General features: G+C 38.0%; 1 protein-coding gene across 2 annotated transcripts in view; it reads right to left on the reverse strand.

Annotated features, from left to right (window-relative positions):
* Positions 1-10354: 10354 nt before the first annotated feature.
* The window catches only part of LOC149206733 (RabGAP/TBC domain-containing protein), a 47425-nt gene continuing 36447 nt past the window's right edge, over positions 10355-21332 (reverse strand). For both annotated transcript variants that reach the window (XM_089395551.1, XM_089395552.1), the window contains 6 exons: positions 21200-21310; positions 20785-20856; positions 20498-20614; positions 19017-19166; positions 10976-11076; positions 10355-10882 (listed from right to left, as the gene is read on the reverse strand). In XM_089395551.1, coding sequence (XP_089251677.1) covers positions 10582-10882; positions 10976-11076; positions 19017-19166; positions 20498-20614; positions 20785-20856; positions 21200-21310 — 852 coding nt within the window. In that variant the 3' untranslated portion in view covers positions 10355-10581. The remainder of the gene's footprint in view (positions 10883-10975; positions 11077-19016; positions 19167-20497; positions 20615-20784; positions 20857-21199; positions 21311-21332) is intronic.

A 21332-nucleotide genomic window follows, 5' to 3' on the forward strand; every position in this document is an offset into this window, starting at 1 on the left:
GGTGTGTGTTGGATTTCATAGGTTGAGTGTGCAAAAACCAAGTTGATGATGAGTTATTGCAACCTACATCAATACACAATCATGGTTAGATAAAGTGGTAAGAATTTTAAATGTAAAATTGTAGGTAAGCATAATAGAAAAATGAACAAGAGAAAACATGCAAGCGTAAAAGGAAACAATAAAATGGAAATTAGTAATCATTTATTGTTGATAAGGTGAGGTAAATTTGGTCTACGAAAGAGACACAAAGAAGGTGCAAGAAACAATGACGCTTTAATAATACCCCAATGGAAGGTCCCATTTTCTCCCTTTGCATGATCTCTCATTCGTGAAATGGATAATAGACTTTGTTGTAGGCTTCTCACTATAGGTAGGTAATGAGCTTTGTGGATTGTAATGGAGAATCCGCGGTGATTTTTGCAGCATAACCTTAACCTCTATGGTCGCTTGTTGAATAGGTACCTCAAGGCTTTCTCTTATATATTTATCTAACAATTGGTCCCATTAAGTAGTGTTGGTTTAGATTAAGCCTTTCAATGCACCATTAATTCTATTGGGAGACTAACCGCTCAATCTACAATCTTTATGTGCCTCTAAGAAGGATCTGTGAGATATAGTGCTCCACTCGATGCAAGAATGTCATTTCTGTAGGACCACATGGATATCAAAGGATCAACTGTGTAGATCCATACAAACCTTGAACTGCACTTTTGTGTTGATTAATTAAAGTTCACTTTGTAAAAAAAATCGGTTATTTTTAGGTGTTGACTAGTAGCCTTTGGCAAAAATTTGATGTAATTATTTAATGACATTTTCATTGGTCACCTGTAGTGCTTGTGAGTGACTTTTAGATGGTAAATGTTCCCCCCATATGTGTGAGGTTAGGAGCAATTATATAGCTGAAATACATCATCATTTTATTTGCATGTTAGATTGCCTAATCAAGTTTCTGTATTGGAGAGAGAGAGAGATCGTGATTTACCACTCTCCACCATTTAACACACGCAGTAAGTTTAATCTCACTAAATCTTCAATAAGATTTCCCTACCCAATTCACACACATATGCACTTAATTCTACTAATTCCAGATTTTAAGAAATCTTCAATGATCGTGCACATAGACACTTCATACATAGAAGATATGAAACTTCATTTCATTAACAAAACCTATAAATACAAAAATACTCAAAAGAAATTGTTTCTCTATGAGCCTTATTGCACATTCATTTAGCCATTAGTTCTCATTGCCCGTAGGCTTACAATAAGTAGAATTAAGTAATGCAACAACTTTTCTAAATCCTAAAAGCACTCCATAAATCACCCCATAAATCATATTTTCCTAAATCCTAAAATCACTCCATAAATCATTCCATAAGTCACTTCATAAATCATATTTTTCTAAATCCTAAAGTCACTCAATCTATCCCTAGAATCTCTCATGCTTTTCAAGGTAGATTCTCATGCTAAAATCTTATCTATTATGTCTTATCTCTATCCATAGTCCTTTTAGAAATCAAGAAATTAAAATTGTTTCCAATAAGGAAATTAAATTTCTTTTCCATGTTGAATCTCAGTTTGGAGCTTTGTCTCCAAAAATCTTGATGACTTGGAAGCTCTAATGCCCCTGCATCATAGGGACCTTAAATGGCCCCTTTTTGGTTCATGGGCCCACAACCCCATGAGTGAATCAATGGGAGTCATGATACTCTTCGCAATCATCCACATGATTACAAAGGTGGAAGTCACACCAATCAGTAGGACAATTAGCAGTATAGTTGTAGGGATCCATGCACCCGTTAATGAGATAGTTGCGTATATCCCCATGTGATTGTTAATGGAACCCCTGTGTCGGTCTATGTGACTATAGAAGGTACAATCATGTAGATGGGCATCCTGATGTTTTTTTTGGGGGGGAGAGGGTGGAACTAATTGATCCACCTCATTTAGGATTACATGATGGTGCTACAATAGTGGGAAAGTGGTTACTCAGATTTTCATGCTATAGTCCAAGACTCCCCACAAGCTTTGTGGGACCTAGTTAGGTTGGGGCTACTTAAGTGTTATGCAATGTTTTAAAACTCCGACTCAGCCGAGGGTCGACTCCGACTCGGTATCGACTCAATCGGCTCGATTTCAACAACAACAACAACATAATTTTAAAGATTTTCATTCATGTTTCCAAACACACAGCATTATAATATAGATAGAAGAAAATATATGATCAAAGTAGGCTCATGAATATATCCATTATATCAAAATGGCACCCAGTGCACTGTCCAATACATACATGATCATGAATCATAATATAGAGATCAAAACAAAAACACATAACCGAGGAGGCTAGAAATGGCCTCTACAACAAAAGTAAATTGTGACCAGTACTACTAGCTACTGCCAAAGGAGCCAAGATCATGTGTATCAATCTCTAGATCATCATCAGAGTCAAACAAGGGGGCCCATGGCTCCTCCTCATCATCATCTCCAACTGCAACTGTAGAAGTGGTAGCACTAGCAGGCTGTGCAACAGATGCAAGCTGAGATAGACAAGATATGCGCTTCTGTCGTGGCTGAGCAGAGGAAGCACCTGCAACTAGAGGACTTGTTGGCTATGAGGCTGAGGCTGGTACAAGTGGATCAGGATCTGCATTCAACTGAACATTTTGTTCGAGTAATGCTATCGTCTGTAATTCATAATCCATATCCTCATCAGAAGAAAACTTTTTTGGATGACTCTCCACTACCCAATCTGATGTTGGATCAATGTCTTCCAACATAATGGGATCTGAATCAGGTCTTTTTTTCAGCAATTGGTTGTGCCTGAGTCGGAGGTTGTATTGAACATAAACTAGATCATTTAACCGTTTTTTTATCCAAACAGTTTCTCTTCTGTGTGAATCCTCTCAAAGACAGAGCAATTGTGCTCACACCCAGTAGCACGGCAAGTTTGACTCAAAATACAAATTGCAAACATCTGCAATTTAGGACAATGGCTACCAAAAGCCTCCCACCATTGTGCTGCAAAAAACATAGGAATGTAATGAGTTAGCTCAACAAAATTAAAAATTATATCCAACTTTCAAATTATAAATGATTTAACAAAATAAGTATTAAGAATTTGAAAATTGAAATTTTTGTTTACCTGGCTCATCTGCTTCCCTTGCAATCTTTGCTAGGTTCTTCCCAAAGGTACCTAAGGCATTGGTGAAGGTTGTGACATGTCAGTGTATCTCCATCTGATCACACTCTAATGGGATCATGCGATCAATGTAGTCAATCAGTCCATCTCTAACATCCCCCCTCAAAGCTCCTGCCGCCTTAGCTTTATAATGATACCATGGGTTCAAAAAATACCCAACTGCATGTATAGGGCGATGGACTTGATTGTTCCATCTTTCATCAATGATTGCCCAAATGGGCCCATACTTAGCCACTTATCCTTGTATGCCCTCTTTATTTGCTCCTTTGCTTGATCCATAGCCTCATAAATGAAGCCCATAGCCAATCTTTCCCCATCCACCAACCGCAACACCTTAACCAGTGGCTCAGCAAGCTTCACAATCTCTACTGCCTTTCTCCAAAATATTTCTTCATTAACTTTCTTTTTCAATTCTTTGCCTTCCAGTTTGTGAGACCACTGGCTTAGATTCCATTCTTCACTGGAAAAAATCTTTTGCAAGTTTCTATGTTGTGAAAACATAGATTGCAATGTCAAAATATGAGTAGCAAATCTAGTGATGTCAGGCCTAATAATATCCTTGCCCCCTGTGTGTTTCCTCATGAGGCTCAAAATCCATGAATGGTTGTAGATAAATTTTGTTATGCCTTTGGCATGATCTACATTGTTTTTGACCCAATCTAATTTGCCAATATCCTCAAGCATGAGGTGTATGCAATGTGCAGCACATGGGGTCCAAAAGATGGTCTTAGGTTTTTCCTCTAACAGTTTACCAGCAAGAACATAGTTAGAGGCATTACCTGTGATGACTTGAACAACATTAGCCACCCGCACCTTCTCAACAACCTCATCCAATAGCTGAAACAACAATTGCCCATATTTTACCTTATCAGATGCATCAACTGATTTTAGAAACATGGTTCCCTGTGGGCAGAAGATAAGAAAGTTTATGATGGTACGGTTTCTTTGATCAGTCCATCCATCTGACATGATGGTACATCATGTTCTTGCCCATGAGTCCTTGAAATCTTTCAAATCGTCATTAATGGATCAAATTTCTTTCTGCAAATGATACCCCTTAGCTCATGCATAGTAGGGCCTTTGAAGCCTTTTCCAGCAGCATGTATGGCATCAAACATAGGCTCATAATATGGTGAACGGGAAGCATTGAAGGGGATATCAGCATCATACCACCATCTAGCTATGTAATCACAAGCAATCTCCCTCAATTCTTTCTTCCAATGGTCATCTAAAGTGGGCTGCATTTGACTTCTACTAGGTTGAGGACCATGTGCATCTGATGGAGAGGAGGGAGTGAAATAACTTTTGATATTCATATCACCCTTTTTCATTCTACCCTTTCCCTTTTCTTGAATAGACTCAAAAGAGGGAGGAACATATCGGAAGGGGTTGGATGCATCAGTACAAGGGATAGAGGAAGAACCCTCAAAATCAAAATGGGGGTTGGTAGCCAGCATTTTTTGCATATTCCTCTTCCTCCCAATTTCAACCTCTAACTCTTTTTGCCTACACTTATCTTCTTTAAACTTCTCAAAGCTGGCTTACAATCTTGCTTTTTCTCTCTGAAAAAACTTCTCAAAGCTGGCTAACAAATCCTTCCTAATCTCCCCAATTTCTGGTGAGGTACATGGAGTAATTTGGCCTCTAATCCTCGCCAAGTGTTGTTTCAGCATATTAATGCCCCCAGGACCTTCCTTAATTTTCCTATGGCAAAATTTGCAATGCATTTGACTATCAACCATTTCAACATATGCCCAAGCAGCATCTTTCACTCTAGGTGCCATTTTTTGACTTGGAAATGAAAGCAAAAAATCTGAAAATGAAAACAAAACAAAAAAACATTGATTCAATGTTCATTTCTTTCACAAAAAACACTCTTTAGGATTTCAAGATTTGCACATAAAATTTAATAAGTAAAAACAAATTTCTACAAGTGAAAAAATAAAAAATAAAAAATAAATAAATAAAAAATACCTCCAAGCACAAACTGCCTCCTCAAACTTGCTCCAAGAAACCAACTCCTCAATGCTGCTCCAAATGGCTGCCCAGGAAGCTCCTCACTCCAACTACAATGCTTGCCCAAGACTCCTCACTACTGCGCCAAAAACAAACTCAACAGCTCCTCGCAAACTCTCACTGAAATTCTCACTCAAATGCATGAGATGGTTGTGAGGAAATGAAAGGGTTTGGGTGAGTTAAATAGGGTTTAGGAGAGGGGAATGGACCCCAAAGACCAAATAAACAAAAAATAAATTGCTTTGGAGTCCCCCACACTTAACATTTAAAAAAAAATGCAATTTTTATGGGTTGTTGGGTTGTTGTACGCAACCCGACCAAGTTAATATGGACTCGGCCGAGCCGGCCGGGTTAATACCGAACCGGCCGAATTGTTAGAAAACTCGGTCGGCTCGGTATTAACCCGGCTAGCCGAACCGTTTCCGAGGCCGAATCAATGTTGGGAGGTCTGGCTCGAACCAACTCGACCGAGTCGATTCCGAGCCGGCCGTTTTTAAAAACAGTGGTGTTATGAGTGCCCCTTGATTCAATACTAGAAGGAGTTTCTAAGGATTTTGGTGACCCAATTGAGGCCACATTGTGGAGTGTTTGAGATCTAAGGTGTGGACTTGGACATATCAACAAAGGTGGATGTCTATTTTATTACTGGGTTATAGTCATTGGGAGAGGAGGTTCCCCTAGATGCATATTGCATGCCCGTGACCCTAGATGAGTGGGAATTTCGTGATTGTAATGAGGGCATCTTTGAGGGCGGCACCATCTGAATCTCGAAGATCTAGGATGATGCTACCAAGGTTATGGTTGTCATGATCATTAATGTGTGGTGGGACTACTACCCACCGCATTACAGGATGCTAGATGGGGATCGTGGAGCATATGGAGGTCTGGCTCGAACCAACTCGACCGAGTCTATTCCGAGCCGGCCGTTTTTAAAAACAGTGGTGTTATGAGTGCCCCTTGATTCAATACTAGAAGGAGTTTCTAAGGATTTTGGTGACCCAATTGAGGCCACATTGTGGAGTGTTTGAGATTTGAGGTGGACTTGGACATATCAACAAAGGTGGATGTCTATTTTATTACTGGGTTATAGCCATTGGGAGAGGAGGTTCCCCTAGATGCATATTGCATGCCCATGACCCTAGATGAGTGGGAATTTTGTGATTGTAATGAGGGCATCGTTGAGGGCAGCACCATCTGAATCTCAAAGATCTAGGATGATCATTCGTGTGTGGTGGGACTACTACCCACCGCATTACAGGATGCTAGATGGGGATCGTGGAGCATATGATTAAAGGGACCTTTCTTGACTGGGCCTTTATAAGTGTGTGCTCAATAGAATCTACATTGTCTAATGACTTGGACCTCTATATCATACTAGAGCCATGCAATGTTGTAAGGTTATGGGTGTGTGTGGGTCACAAGTTTTCATTATTTTACCATGGTCATGGAAAACATAAATGTCATGCCTCTCCCACAAGGCAGGCTTCTCAATAACATGCCATAAATCTCCAAGGACATAACATCACACAATTTCATCGATGGATTGTTGGTTTACTAGAATATGCGTTATCTAATGACATCAATATCCTTATTTAATGTTGCAAAATTATCAATAAAGAAATTTTGAGGTCTAAAATAGGCCTCCTAAGGAATATTATAAAATAATAGTGGAAATAATAAAATAAGATTACATTACATCATCAAATTGTAGAAGAAGAAAAATAAATAAATAAGTAAATTCAACTTGTATTTTCAACTTATTTCTCTATGGTTTCACTCAAATTTCGAGTGAGAGCACTCGTTGGATGCGAAATTTAATTCTTCAACCAAGGAGTACCAATGTTGCTTACTTTTAATGGACCATGCTACATGAAAAATGAGAAATACATAAAAATATGATTGCAATCACGTTTTTTTATGTATTTCTCATTTTTCATTTAGCAAGGTCCATTGAAAGTATGCAACATGAATGCTCCCGCTTGAAATTTGTGTAAAACTATAGTGAGAAAAGTTGAAATTTCTTTCTTTTTTTTAATCTTTTCACTTTTTTACTCCAAAAATGGTGAATCATCATCTTGAATTTTATTGGTTCTTATAAAGTTGATTTTGATTGTGTATTTTTGTTTTTTAGGCCCATTTTTTACCTCAAAATTTCTCTCATGAGATGTGTTTGGGTCACAAGCCTTCCTTAATTTACCATGGCCATGGGAATAAGTGATAAATAGATTTTGGTGTTCATACAAAGTGAGAGGTTGTACTTCCATTGTTAACAAATAAAGGGAGAGGTTGTACTTCCATTGTTAACAAATAAAGGGAGAGGTTGTTAACAAACCTACATTTGGAGATGGAATACATGCTCTCTTCCTCCATTTTAATTTTCTTATTGAGGGAGCTAAGTCAATGTACATTGTGAGAATAATGGTGAAGGATTTCACATTAGAGGGCACAATCTACGTTCCTTGTTATAGTCTTGTTATATTAGAAACTATTTTAAATGAGAATTACAAGGATGACAATCCTTATAGTTGTGGTTGGATTTATAATGGGAGTCACACCACTTACATGTATCTTTATTCTTTCGTTGCTACCATCTCCATTGCCTTATTTTGTGGGCACATAAAAATTTCCAAATTGGGCAACATCCTCTATACTATGACAATTTCATTTCATTATCTTGCATTTTTTGTTGCATTGTTTACCTAAGGAAGTGGGGTAGTGTTTGGATTTGTATATCTATTTAATTTTCTATATAAATTTAGGTGTTCTTTATTTAAAGAATAGGAGATTCAAATAAGAAATAAAATATTGTAAGATCACAAAATAAAATAATAGATTATAATGGACAACTATAGAAAATCCATAATACCACAATTAGTAATACCTTAATTGAGAAAACAATGTTCGCTTGCATCTTCAAAGGGGAAACCTCCAAATGAGTAGAGCTCCAATTACAATATGCTTGACAAGATATCCCATTACCTTGTTTGTATTCTATTATAAATTTTTATTTTAACCTACTAGGAACTTTCTAGTGAAGGAACTTTGTTGTATACAAACCTTCTAGTAACCTTTCTTACAATTATTGTTTTCACACTATATCTACTACAATGACGTTTTAATAGAGATGATCTGAATACATAGCAACCTATCTATCAAGGGGGTCAGGGTAGAATCCTAACAATTTATGGATTTCTACGAGTCACCCTCGAGAATTCCATTTTCTAGTTTATGGACTAGTGAATTCCATTAATATTAAGGAGCAAGATTTGACTCCTAATAAATAAAAATACCATTGCAGTAGCAGACTTCTATATATATTCATCCAATGATTAGTCTTAGCATTGGCACAATTATTTCCACTTCATGTATTGGGTTTCTTTGTCTCACTGAGGATAATACTTCTCATGCATCACATTTTTCCCACATACCCGTGAGCTCACTATGCTTTTCACATTGTTGGTTGTGGGATTCCCACCATGTCTTTGCAATAAGTGGCATTTTCAAGGTTGTGAACTTGATATTCTTAACATTGTTGAGATGTTTAGCATAAAAGAACACCAACAAGATAATAACTACTAATCAAGTGCTTGCTTAATGCTTAATATGGGGTTTCTTCGTAATTTAATCATTTGATAAACAAATAATTTTGCATTTAAATTTATATTAACAAAATTATACAAGTGAAACTAACATATTTATCTTCATAACTAAAACACTTATCTAACTATGGCAATCATTGGGTTCAAACAAAAATTAACGTTAACAGTATACAAATGGGGCCATATAAAAGTAAGTTTACACTTGTATTGGGGATGGTTGGCTACAAATAAATGAAATTCAGATTTGTGTTAACTTTTAATCGATTTCGTACTAATCGAGTGCTTAATGCATCCATATTCCCTTTGATAAATGGCATGCTGTGGTCAATTTTGGCCTTCACAGGGTTTCTTTGTGATTTGATTATCTGGTAATCAAATTATTTTTGTGTTTATATTTAACTTAACAAAATTATATAAGTGGAGGTAACATATTTATCTTCATAATTAACACTTATCTAAGTTTTTTGTGTTTATATTTAACTTAACAAAATTATATAAGTGGAGGTAACATATTTATCTTCATAATTAACACTTATCTAAGTTTAACCTGCAATGGGTTAAATCTCTCATATTGAAAAACAAGCATCTGTTTTAAACATCATCAACAATATATTTTTTTCCTGTTCAAACACAAATTAACATTAACGATATACAAATGGGGAAGTAACATATAAAATGTAAGTTTACACTTGTATTGGGGTTGGTTGGCTACAAACAAATGAAATTCAGGTTTGTGTTCATTTTTTATTGATTCCATGGACATGAGCTTGTGGTCCAATGACATGTCCATGTCTCGTTTAACAACAATGTGGAGGATTCACCATATGCAAGTTTCATATCTCAGCTCTCAGCCCTCTAATGATAGGGACACTAGAAGTGATCTTTACTTGGCTATGGTTTGGATCTTCTGCTGAAAGGACTTTGGTGATTGTCTAGGCTAATAATATTATATTACTGGTAAAATATTGCTAATAATATTATATTAATATATTTCTAATAATATTATATTACTAATATTATAAACATATTTTAGTTAATGTTTAAAAATCTGTAAATTATTACCATTTTCTAACATTTTGGAAGTGTTGTTTCTAAAAGCCATGTTGTTCCATAAACCTTTACCCATCTAGTCATTCCAACCTCTAGGTGACACACATTATTAGCCTGCGTCATACCTAAAATAAAAGGAAAAGTAAATGCATCATGCCTCCTCTCTAACAGTTTGAGACATGATCTTCAAAATCCTCAAACGCAAGTTGATGAATTAAAAAGCCTCGAGTCATTAAAAGGCAATAAGTGCATAACATAAAGTAATTTCAAGCATGCCTGGGTCACAGAGATTGTGCCCTAGTCAAATAGAACAGCTAGTGAAGACCTAATGAAGTACGGGTTTATGTTTGAGCCCTTCCAGCCTAAAATCAAAATTAAATACGAATTTTCAATTCGATTGAGATGCAGGAAAACTAGACTTAAAACCTTGAAGTCACTTGCAAGTTAGAAAACACATTGGAAAAATAACATTTCCATGATAGAGAAAGCATGATAAACCTGCCAAACTTAATATGAATTTAATAAATGAAAACAGTGTTACAATCTACAATCATAATGTACAAATATTTAGTTGACATGTTTACCAAACATGGTCGAGTGCTAAATCCAAAAAAGGTTAAGGGCGGTTCCTTGATAGTAGATGTATCTCCCAATGTAAATAATTGCCCAGAATCACAAGTGGTATAATTACTTGAAAAAAAAGGTACTGTGCATAAATTTTTAATATGCATCACTGTCAATAGGCAAAGAAGGTGGTGTTCCTGGGGGTATACATGCAGAGCCCGCATCACCAGCACAGACACAAAGTGCCTCTGTATCTCGCAATGTTGCTTCGAGATCAATATGACAACTGAGTTCATTAATGAACTTTAATAGAGTGTCGAAGTCCATTTGCTCCTCTATTATTTTTTTCCGATGGCGCTTAAGAAGTGCAACACACATGTAAAGATGGAAGTGCTCTGATAAGTAGTGTGTCCATAAAACCTCCCATAGTCGCATCACCTTATCATACTCAAATTCTCTGAAACAAAATTATGTATCTGAGCAAAGTTTTTCAATATAATGCACACAAAAATGTGAATCCTGTGACATTCAAAGAGAATTGTTTTCTGACCTTTTAAATTGTATAAGAATCCATCGGAAGCAAAAGAAATAGTTGAGGCAATCAGCCTGCTTAAAGTAGTTATGTAAAGGGCTGTCCAATATCTCTACTAGCTGCAACATTTCAAAAGAAAAACGATAGATGAGGAGCTAAAAAGATTATATACATTAGCTATATCAAAACGAATTCATTTTAGGGTATTGCTCTTAGTGCTAATTTTTTAAAGGAAACTGTGCTTGATAATATAAAACAATTCGAGTAAATCCTTCAAAATCAATCTCAAACTATTTATCCGTAGCCATCAAAATGAAGACCCACGCATGTTGCCCTCGAAGACATCAAATCTCCGGAAGCTCTCCACTTCCACTCCATTTCTATTTGTCCAGGGAAATCTCTAATTACTATCTTTTCCCTCCAGATTTTGCTGTGATGGACTAATATGTTGCCCGTGTCTGCCACCAGTATGCTATTCATATATTATCTCCTTGGTGTAAGTTTTGACATCAATACAAAATATGCCCTAATCAATACTGAAGATTAAAATATTAACCTCTCTTAATAGAATACGGATTGTGTTTCCAGGAAGATCTGAGTATGCACTTCTTAATTTCACTGAGAATTAAGGAAAGTTTAAAGCAATAGCATACACCCAATTGTGCTTGTACAATAAAAATGCAGTTCTTAATTTCAATGTAAGAGAATGAGGAAATTTTGCATAGAGAAGAGCTAAAATTCAGGAAAATTGTGGCATAAAAATAATTGTCTTTCCCTTCTGAAGTGTCACATAAGCCAGGAACCAATGCCAATTTTTGACATATTTTTGGCACAAGTATTGGGGTTTTCGCAATGCATTATATTAGCTATCATTTTGGGATTCAACTGCGTTAAGTAAGTCATTCATCTATGACCATTATAACTGACTAATTTCTCATGATTTTTGAATAGTCCACTTAGCATTCATTGCATCAGGTGATGCTCATAGGGGTGAAGAAGTGGGATTGAAACTAGTGAAATGAATCACATAGCGTCAATCTAGCTACCCTAAGTCACTAAGTCTTATTTCACGTACCCAAGACTGATTTTGAGATCAATTTTAATGTGTTAAGAAAATGTACTAGAAGGTATAGTTTTTAAATTCAGAACCTGTCTTCAAGCTAGCCATCTATCAAACGAGTTTCAAACCAGAACCGGATCAAACCTTAGTGACAAAATATGCAAAGTTTGTTCTTCTATATACCATGTAAAGGTGAAAATATGAAAATGGAACAGAATGCAATACATATCAGCAACAAAAATACATAATCAATGAGGTCTAAATGGCCTCTAGAGTCCACAAACCACGCTACAAACTACTGGGCCACTGGCCTACTACAAATCACTGATCAACATGATCACTCATCAAACTCATCACCACTAGTAGTAACGGGATCATCAGCAGGAGCTACATAAACATCATCTACCTCAGAGTCTTCAGACTCCTAAGATTCCTGAAGAACTTAACATGCCTAACCAATGATGTTGGTTTAGGGTATAGGGTTTAGGAGTTAGGCTTTTACAGTGTGACCAGTTTAAGATGGGACTGGGTCCAGGTTGGACGCTGGTTTGACCCATGGCCACCGGCCAGTTTGACTGGTTCTGGTTCAAACTGGGCCAGTTTTAAAACTATGCTAGAAGCTGCTACTAAAAGGGTAGAATAGATGCAACTATAAAGCAACTGACTTGAGTATGTTGTCTTCTACCACTCTCAAACATCCTGAAACAATTAATGGTAATGTTAAAAGTTTAATTAAAAGGAGAAAAGGGAAAGATAAACAACCATTGATTGCTAACATTGCTAGGGTTTAGGAGTTAGGTTTTTTGTTTAGGGTATAGGGTTTAGGAGTTAGGATTTTACAGTGTGACCAGTTTAAGATGGGATTGGGTCCAGGTTGTATTAGAATAATACTATTTAGTGTTTAATGCTCATTCTTATTAGCTGTTGCTATTATTATCTTTTTAGCAGTTTCTTAGATGAAACTGATTGTTTCTATTTCCTAATAGAAACTTGATGTTTCTACTACTGTAAATATCTCTGTATTATTAGCTTTATTTTGCTCATCAATTCAATTCATTCATTGGAAATCCATATGTGTGTTTCGCACTGTTTTATGGTATCAAAGCTCAGGTATTTTTTTCGAAATAATTTTTCATAGTTTGAAAAATATTTCGAAATTGCTCTTCTGTGGAGAATTTTTTGCTTCAGTTTCTATTAGGGTCACTGTGCATGGTTTTGGATCTGGGCCATTCCGTGGAAACTAGTGCCTGCAATCGATTGATTGTGGTTGCATTAAATGATTCAGCGTGCGTACGTTGGTTTTTTCTACGGGATTTCTTGCTACATGCCTACATTGGACTCCATTTGATCACAGTTTTTCTGCTCCACGATTCAGTTTTTTCTCAGAATCTGGGTTTCATTCTACACACAGGTTATTTGTTACAGTCCGGATTCGATCCGCAGCTATCACATTGCCAGTATCACACGACGGCAGCAATTTAAAGTTGACGGACACACCTGATCTCCACACAATTTTTTTTTTGAGTGCACGCGGGATTTTTTTTTGCATGGACATTGCATTCAAGGTAACTGGCCCTGTTTGGAGAAGGTTCTGAGCAACGCCCATTGAGGGCTGGAAACGTCTTTGTTAACAACGAGCAAATTTAGAGAGGTCGACTGAGACGGAGCGGGAAGTGGCTGTCGATCGAATCGCAGCCCAGGGTTTCTTCTCAACATTGCGCAGATTGGCTATTCTCATGCTTCAGGAGGAAATCCGCTATTCTCATGCTTCAGGAGGAAAATTGTGACCAGTACACAAAACGGATATATAGTGTTCCTCGAAGCGTTAAATAATTCAGTCGTGCTACTCTGAGCTGCGAGGAAGAACAATTCCACAGTCTACGAATTTATCAGATCTCTGCGAGTGACAGGCATGGACTTCTGAGAATATCTCAACCTTACAGAAAGTGAACTTGCATTCTAGCTCATTGCACCGTGGCAGCATTGGAGAGGCAACGGATCTTTTCGGATAATCAGCGGAGGTATTTCGTGTGGCAACGACATTTTTTTTACAACAAATCTTTCCAAGCGTTTTCAAGTGCTTCTAGTGTGCTTCAAGAACCACCATCAGAATACGCATTACGCTACTCAAAGGTTTCTCTTTTGCGTGGCGAAATAAAATCTGAGCCAGGGCAGTATCACGTAAGTACGTAACAGTTGTTTTTTTTTACAGTCAACGAGTGTAAAATCTACGTGGAAGAATCAGTTTTTTTTGGTCTACGTGGAAAAATTGTTTTTGGCATTCCTTCATATTTACACCATCACGATTGTAAAATCTGCGTGGAAAAATCAGTTTTTCTTGGCATTTCTTCATATTTTACACCATCATCTGTGAGTTTTTGTCCGGATCAGCCGGCATTTGCATTAAAATTCGTGCCAGATTTCTTTGGTGTTTTCTGTGTCTTGGGAAAAGTGCAGATGGCTTCGCTAACCAATCTGATGTTGGAAGGCAGTCAACGCTTTAATGGCACCAATTATAACATCTGGAAACAGAGAATGTTGACCATTTTTGAATATAGGCGTCTTGACCAGCTTGTTTTGGCCAAAGAGCTCCGTCCTGGTACAGCTGGTACCGATCAAGATAAGTTTGATGATCGAAATCGAGAGGCTGTTATGCTTCTCAAACTTTCTGTCACTGATGATCAGTTACCGCAGATTCCTTCCGGCAAAACAGCTGCTGAAATTTGGCAACATCTTAAGGAATTGCACGAGACATCCGACAAGAGCAGAGCCTTCTTTCTCAAGAATCAGCTATTCTCCATCATGATGGATGAACATATGTCTTTACAAGAACATCTTAACAGGATTAAAGACATTCGAGATCAGCTCGAAGCCATTGGTCGGACCATGGAGGAAGAAGATATGGTAGTCATCACTCTGAAAAGTCTACCGAAATATTATGAGCACTTCATAGAAACACTCAACATTACCACCACAAAAGTTGATCTGAAGTTTCCAGAGTTATGCACCAAACTCCTATAGCAGGATCGTTGGAAACAACAGTTTGGTAGTAGTGCTTCATCAGTGTCCTCGGAAAATGCTTTTGCTGCCAAATATCAGTCCTTTCAGCAGAAAGGTTCTTCTCAACCTTTTGATCTGGCTAGGAAGAAAAGTGTGCAGTGTAATTACTGTCACAAGTTCGGCCACATGAAGAAAGATTGCCGACAGAGGATTGCTTCTGAACAGAAGAAACAGGGAGGGCCCCATCAGACAGCGAATGTTGCAGAACGTTCCGAGCAGACAGATTCTGCCTTTTACGCCTTTATGGCTAAAAGGTCTTCAGATCATGTTCCGTCTTCTGCCTGGTACATTGACTCTGGTGCATCAGTGCATCACGCCATTTCTCTCACAGGCGTGACTGGTTTATTGACTTCTCACCTTTCAGTGATTCCATGGTATTTGGCGGAGGTGAAAAGTACACAGTGGTTGGCAGAGGTACAGTTCAGATCCAGTCTGGTGGGCGCACACTCATCTTCCTGAATGTGTACCATGTTCTTGGTATGGAATTAATCTGTTGTCTGTCAGCCAGATTATGAGGAACTCTCCTCAGCTTGATGTAGTGTTCAGTGCGCACAAGTGCTCTATTATCGACAGGGAGACTAGTCTTACGGTTGCTGTTGGCCTAGAAGATCACGGTCTATACAGGCTTCTTGACACTGGTGATTCTCTAGAAGTGGCTCTAGCAACTCGTGTTTCTCCCATCAGCACTCTGTGGCATCAGCGATATGGGCATCTAAACATGCAGTATCTCTCTCAGCTTTCTCGGGAGGGACTTGTGTCAGGGTTACCTGATATTCAGACTCAGCAGTTGGGCGTGTGCGGCGCCTGTCAAGCTGGCAAGCAACATCAGTCTTCATTCAAGGATGGAGAATCTTGGCGCGCATCTAAGGTACTCCAGTTAATTCATGTTGATATTTGTGGTCCTATGAATACATCTTCTATCACTGCTTGCAAATATTTTTTGCTTATTGTAGATGATTTCAGTAGAAAGATGTGGGTGTATTTTCTAAAATATAAATCTGATGCATTTAGTACCTTTCAGAAATTTAAAACCTTAGTTGAAAAAGAGTCTGGCTATAATATCATGACTCTTAGGACAGATAACGGGGGGGAATTTTGTTCTTCTTCTTTTTCCAACTTTTGTGATACTCATGGCATCAAACGCCAATTAACTACACCCTACACTCCTCAACAGAACAGTGTTGTCGAACGCCGCAACCGCACGGTTGTTGAAATGGCTCGTTCCATGTTACAACACAGGAGTGTTCCGAACAAATTCTGGGCTGAAGCAGTATTTACTGCTGTTTATCTTCTTAACCGATCTCCCACTCAAGTTGTTAAGGGGAAGACTCCCGAAGAGGTTTGGTCTGGCCGTAAGCCTAAGATCAATCACCTCAAAGTATTTGGCTCAGTTGCATATGTTTGGATTCCAACTGCTAAGCGCTCTAAGTTGGATTCCAAAAGCCAGAAACTCATGATGACAGGATACAGTGATCATCACAAGGCCTATAGACTAATAGATATAGCCACTGGTCGTCTTAGCTTCAGTCGGGATGTAGTATTTGATGAAGACAGAGGATTCTTTCAATCTTCTCCTTCTGAGCAGTGTTCTGAGGATCAGTCTCACAATGTTCTTCTTCCGGTAGGTCCACCTGATAGGAGGGATGATGCAGCATCAGTGTTTGATAATACACTACCTGAGCTTCCTCCGGAAAATAACCCTCCTCTTGCTGCCCCTATTGTTCTTGAGCCTTCTCCACCTCCTCCTGATATTGGTTCCTCTACTCTTCGGCCTAAATGGTGGGCTAAAACCATTGGTGATCTTCGGGATGATGAGCTTCTTAAAGGTAGAACTTCTAGACATAAGAGCAAACAGCAGTCTACAGTAAATTTTGCTCTTATGGCTAACCTACACAGTATTTTTGAGCCTCAAACCTATTCAGAGGCTAAGGGTACATCTGAGTGGGAACAGGCTATGGAAGTTGAATTCCAGAGTCTTCAGAAGAATCACACGTGGACCCTTTCTGATCTTCCTGCAGGGAAAAAGCCCATCAGCTGCAAATGGGTGTATAAAGTGAAATACAAAGCTAACAGAACCCTAGACAAGTATAAAGCTCGTCTTGTGGCTCGAGGGTTCTCACAGAAGGAAGGCATCGACTATGAGGAGACTTTTGCTCCTACAGCCAAGATGAGTACCATACGGCTTGTCCTTGCCCTAGCAGCGCAGTTCAATTGGAGAGTTCATCAGATGGATGTAAAGAGTGCTTTCCTAAATGGTGACTTACTGGAAGAAGTCTACATGAAGCAGCCTCCAAGATTCAAGATTGCCGGTCAAGAACAGAAAGTGTGTAGATTAGCTAAAGCACTCTATGGATTGAAACAAGCTCCTCGGGCTTGGTACATGAAAATTGATCAGTACCTGACAGATCATGGCTTTCAGCGGATCCCATCTGATGCAAACTTGTATATCAAGCATACTGGTGATGATACTTTGTTTGTGGTTGTCTATGTGGATGACCTTATCATTACTGACAGCTCTGCACATTTGATCCATGGGATCAAACAAGACTTATGCAGCACCTTTGATATGACAGACTTGGGACTTCTTCATTACTGTCTGGGGGTTGAAGTCTGGCAGACTGAGAACAACATCTTTCTCTCTCAGTCCAAGTATGCCAAAACTCTTGTGGACAGGTTCAGAATGCAGGATTGCAAACCGGCCACAACTCCTATGGAACTAGGGCTCAAACTTTCAACTCAGTCATCCTCCCCCCTTGTGGATGAAACTTTATTCAGGCAATTATTGGGCAGCCTCATCTACCTTACTACCACTAGATCTGACATCAATTTTGCAGTGAGCTACATTTCCCGCTTCATGTCAACTCCTAAGGCTGATCATTGGATAGCAGCGAAGCGTGTGCTACAATATGTGCGTGGCACTTCTGATTATGGACTCCTATACACTCGAAGTTCCGATCCTATACTCAGTGGTTACACAGATTCTGACTGGGCCGGTTCGGTTGATGACCATAAATCTACAGCTGGGTATGTGTTTAGTCTAGGATCCGGTGCTGTCACCTGGACTAGTAAGAAGCAGCAAGCAGTGGCTCTCTCCTCAACAGAAGCAGAGTATCGGGGAGCAGTTAAGGCATCCTGTGAGGCAGTTTGGCTTCGACATATGTTTGCAGATATGCATGTTTCCCAGACAAGTCCTACTCCCTTGTTTTGTGATAATCAGGGAGTGCTCAAACTTGCCAAGAATCCAGTCTTTCATGAACGAACAAAGCATGTGGAAACCCATTGCCACTACATTCGTCAGCTTGTTGAAGACGGATCCGTTCAGTTGCAATATGTTCCCACAACAGAGCAGCCCGCAGACATCTTCACCAAGCCTCTTGGTCCTGATAAGTTTGTAAAATTCAGAGGGTCTATCGGTGTTGTAAATAGATTGAGCATTAAGGGAAGGTATTAGAATAATACTATTTAGTGTTTAATGCTCATTCTTATTAGCTGTTGCTATTTTTATCTTTTTAGCAGTTTCTTAGATGAAACTGATTGTTTCTATTTCCTAATAGAAACTTGATGTTTCTATTACTGTAAATATCTCTGTATTATTATTGAGCTTCATTTTGCTCATCAATTCAATTCATTCATTGGCAATCCATATGTGTGTTTCGCACTGTTTTAGGTTGGACGCTGGTTTGACCCATGACCACCAGCCAGTTTGACCAGTTCTGGTTCCAACTGGGCCAGTTTTAAAACTATGCTAGAAGGTGCTACTGAAAGGATAGAATAGATGCTACTATAGAGCAACTGACTTGAGTATGCTGTCTTCTACCTTTTTGATAACCCCTGAAAAGATACTTCATAAAATACAAACTAGTAAAGAGCAGGGCAACAAGAACTTAACTCGTAATTGCCAATATCTGTTTCAGACTGGAAATAAAAATGTCAACCCACCTTTGAAAGAGCCAAAAGCTGTGAATGCATTCCATTTTGATCCCGGTCAAAATTTGGGCCTAAGCGCTCCATTAAAGCAACAAAACACCAGAAAGCCTCTGATTCATCCTCCATAACAAAGAGTATAGGAGACAGTAGATCACTCATACCCTGCATCATATTCAAAAAAATATATTAAAACATGCATATGAACACCAAAGAATGACTTAAAATGCATTATATAGAGAAAACTACATAAAAGGAAAAAAATCTGAAATTACCACATTAAAAAATCACGAAAAAATAAAATTAAGGTTGGAATTAATATCATCAGGATTCAGAACACCTTATTGAAAAAAAAAATCATTCCTAGCGAACAAAAATATAGAGAAGTAATTCAAAATTAAGAATATTTGTTGCTCTGCCCATCATGATTCAGAATGTTTGTTGTATGTTAATATGTATCATGTTCTCGCATCTGACAACAATAAAGGCAATACACTGCAGTTTGGAAGGGGGGCTATCTCAACTTACCTATAACTATGATTGATGTTCCTAACAGTTATAGTTGCTTATGCACATAAATATTGTCCAAACTATTACTCTTTCAATGTGTTCCAGTCTGAATCTGTTTTCAATGTTTCCTCATTTGTAGCCACTTGTTAAAAAGGGAAGCAAATGACAAATGAAGCATGCTAAAGTACACTGCAACAAAATACATGACAGAGACGCAGGATGACGAATCACTGATTTTGATGTTTTCATCATGAAAACAGACAGTAGAGACTGTAAAAAACCTAGTAAGTTACAGAACACAGCAACATTACAAATCTAAATACCAATGAATGCAGATCCCACAAGCATTTGAATACAAGAGTCCAGAGCAAATTTATAGAAACCAATCAATCGGTGCTTGAAATTTGAGACACTTACTACTCTATCTAATGATTAACTATCATAAATTCATCTTAATCCCAGATCTAATAAGTGCTGAAATGGATCCAAAAACTACTCAAGGTGTTAAACTCAATGAGGTTATATCATCCGGTTAAAACATTTGAGATTGTCACCTTGAATTTTTTATACTACTCAGCAATTAATATTAACTCTGGATTAAAATAGATCTATGCCAGTTTATTTAAAAAAAAATTATGTTATCTGTATTTTTTATATTGTTTATCTGGCAAGTTAATATCCTCTTGTATTGTTAATGTCATCTAGTATTTTTATATTGTTCATGTCTGCTTGTGTTTTAGGTTGGCTATTTTTCATCATTTGTTTGGTTGCGTTACACACACACACACAATCACATTGTCCCCTACCTGAGCTCTATAGAGCACGTCACTTATCACAGAGCAATAAGAGATCTAGAAACTGAAACAAATTGCTGAAATTCAAGAATCTGTTTCACATTTTTTGGCCCATTCCTACAATGTAATGTTGTGCTTAAAATTGATACCAAAAACAGCATACATCCCAGTTTCTATAAAGACCATACTCACCTGGCAGTATCCAAGATCAAAATTATAAAAGGAGTAAGTCAACAATATGTCCCTAAGTCGATCCAGATTTGGGTTGTCATCCCCAGCATAGTAAGGCAAGGATCGATCTGTCCTCACCTGCATTAGTGTGAACAAGTAAACGAAATAACCATCATTGTCTTTCTCCCCTCGTTCATGGCTACATATATAGATGTTTTGACTCTTTTGAGTTCATAATTCTGCTTGCAATCCTTGTATTATAGACAAAATGCAGGCAACAAATTGCTACAGCAGTTAGGAAAATTTACCACATCCTTTTCGATACGGCTTTTACGCTCTCTGAACTTGGAAAACTTTTTTGCCTGTGTCTGTGATATACTCTGCAAAGCATAATAAGTGATGAATCAGTTTATGTTGTGGGCACAAATTTCTAAGTGGTGAAGATGTTCACAGTAACAAGCACAATTATGACATCAGGGGATAAGCCCTTTACACTGACCGTTCTGCTTCTAATATGGGTAACCAATTCAACTTCCAACGTAATCCTAGTGTAGAGGAGATTCCAAAATATACATCATAAACAACAGAAAGGTGTGAATCATGCTCTTTCTACTCTACTGAACACCTGCTATATTTGACACCCTGTTTTCATATGTAAAAGGGATTAAAAATAAGTCATTCAACTGCCAAGGCAAATTAACCCAGAAAATTGCATATTCTCACCTGCCACTGAGATCTCAGAATTTGGTACTCTTCTTTCCTTATCAATGAAAGATATTGGCGTTCTGCATAGGTTGAATCAAACTTATAATAGCCCAGTAAGAACTTCCAAACCTGAAAAAGACATTTTGTCTAT

The sequence above is a fragment of the Pinus tabuliformis genome, chromosome 1_2 (assembly GCF_031772625.1).
Source record: "Pinus tabuliformis cultivar Carrire ecotype Pingquan chromosome 1_2, CPIR1, whole genome shotgun sequence".
Classification (NCBI taxonomy): Eukaryota; Viridiplantae; Streptophyta; class Pinopsida; order Pinales; family Pinaceae; genus Pinus; species Pinus tabuliformis.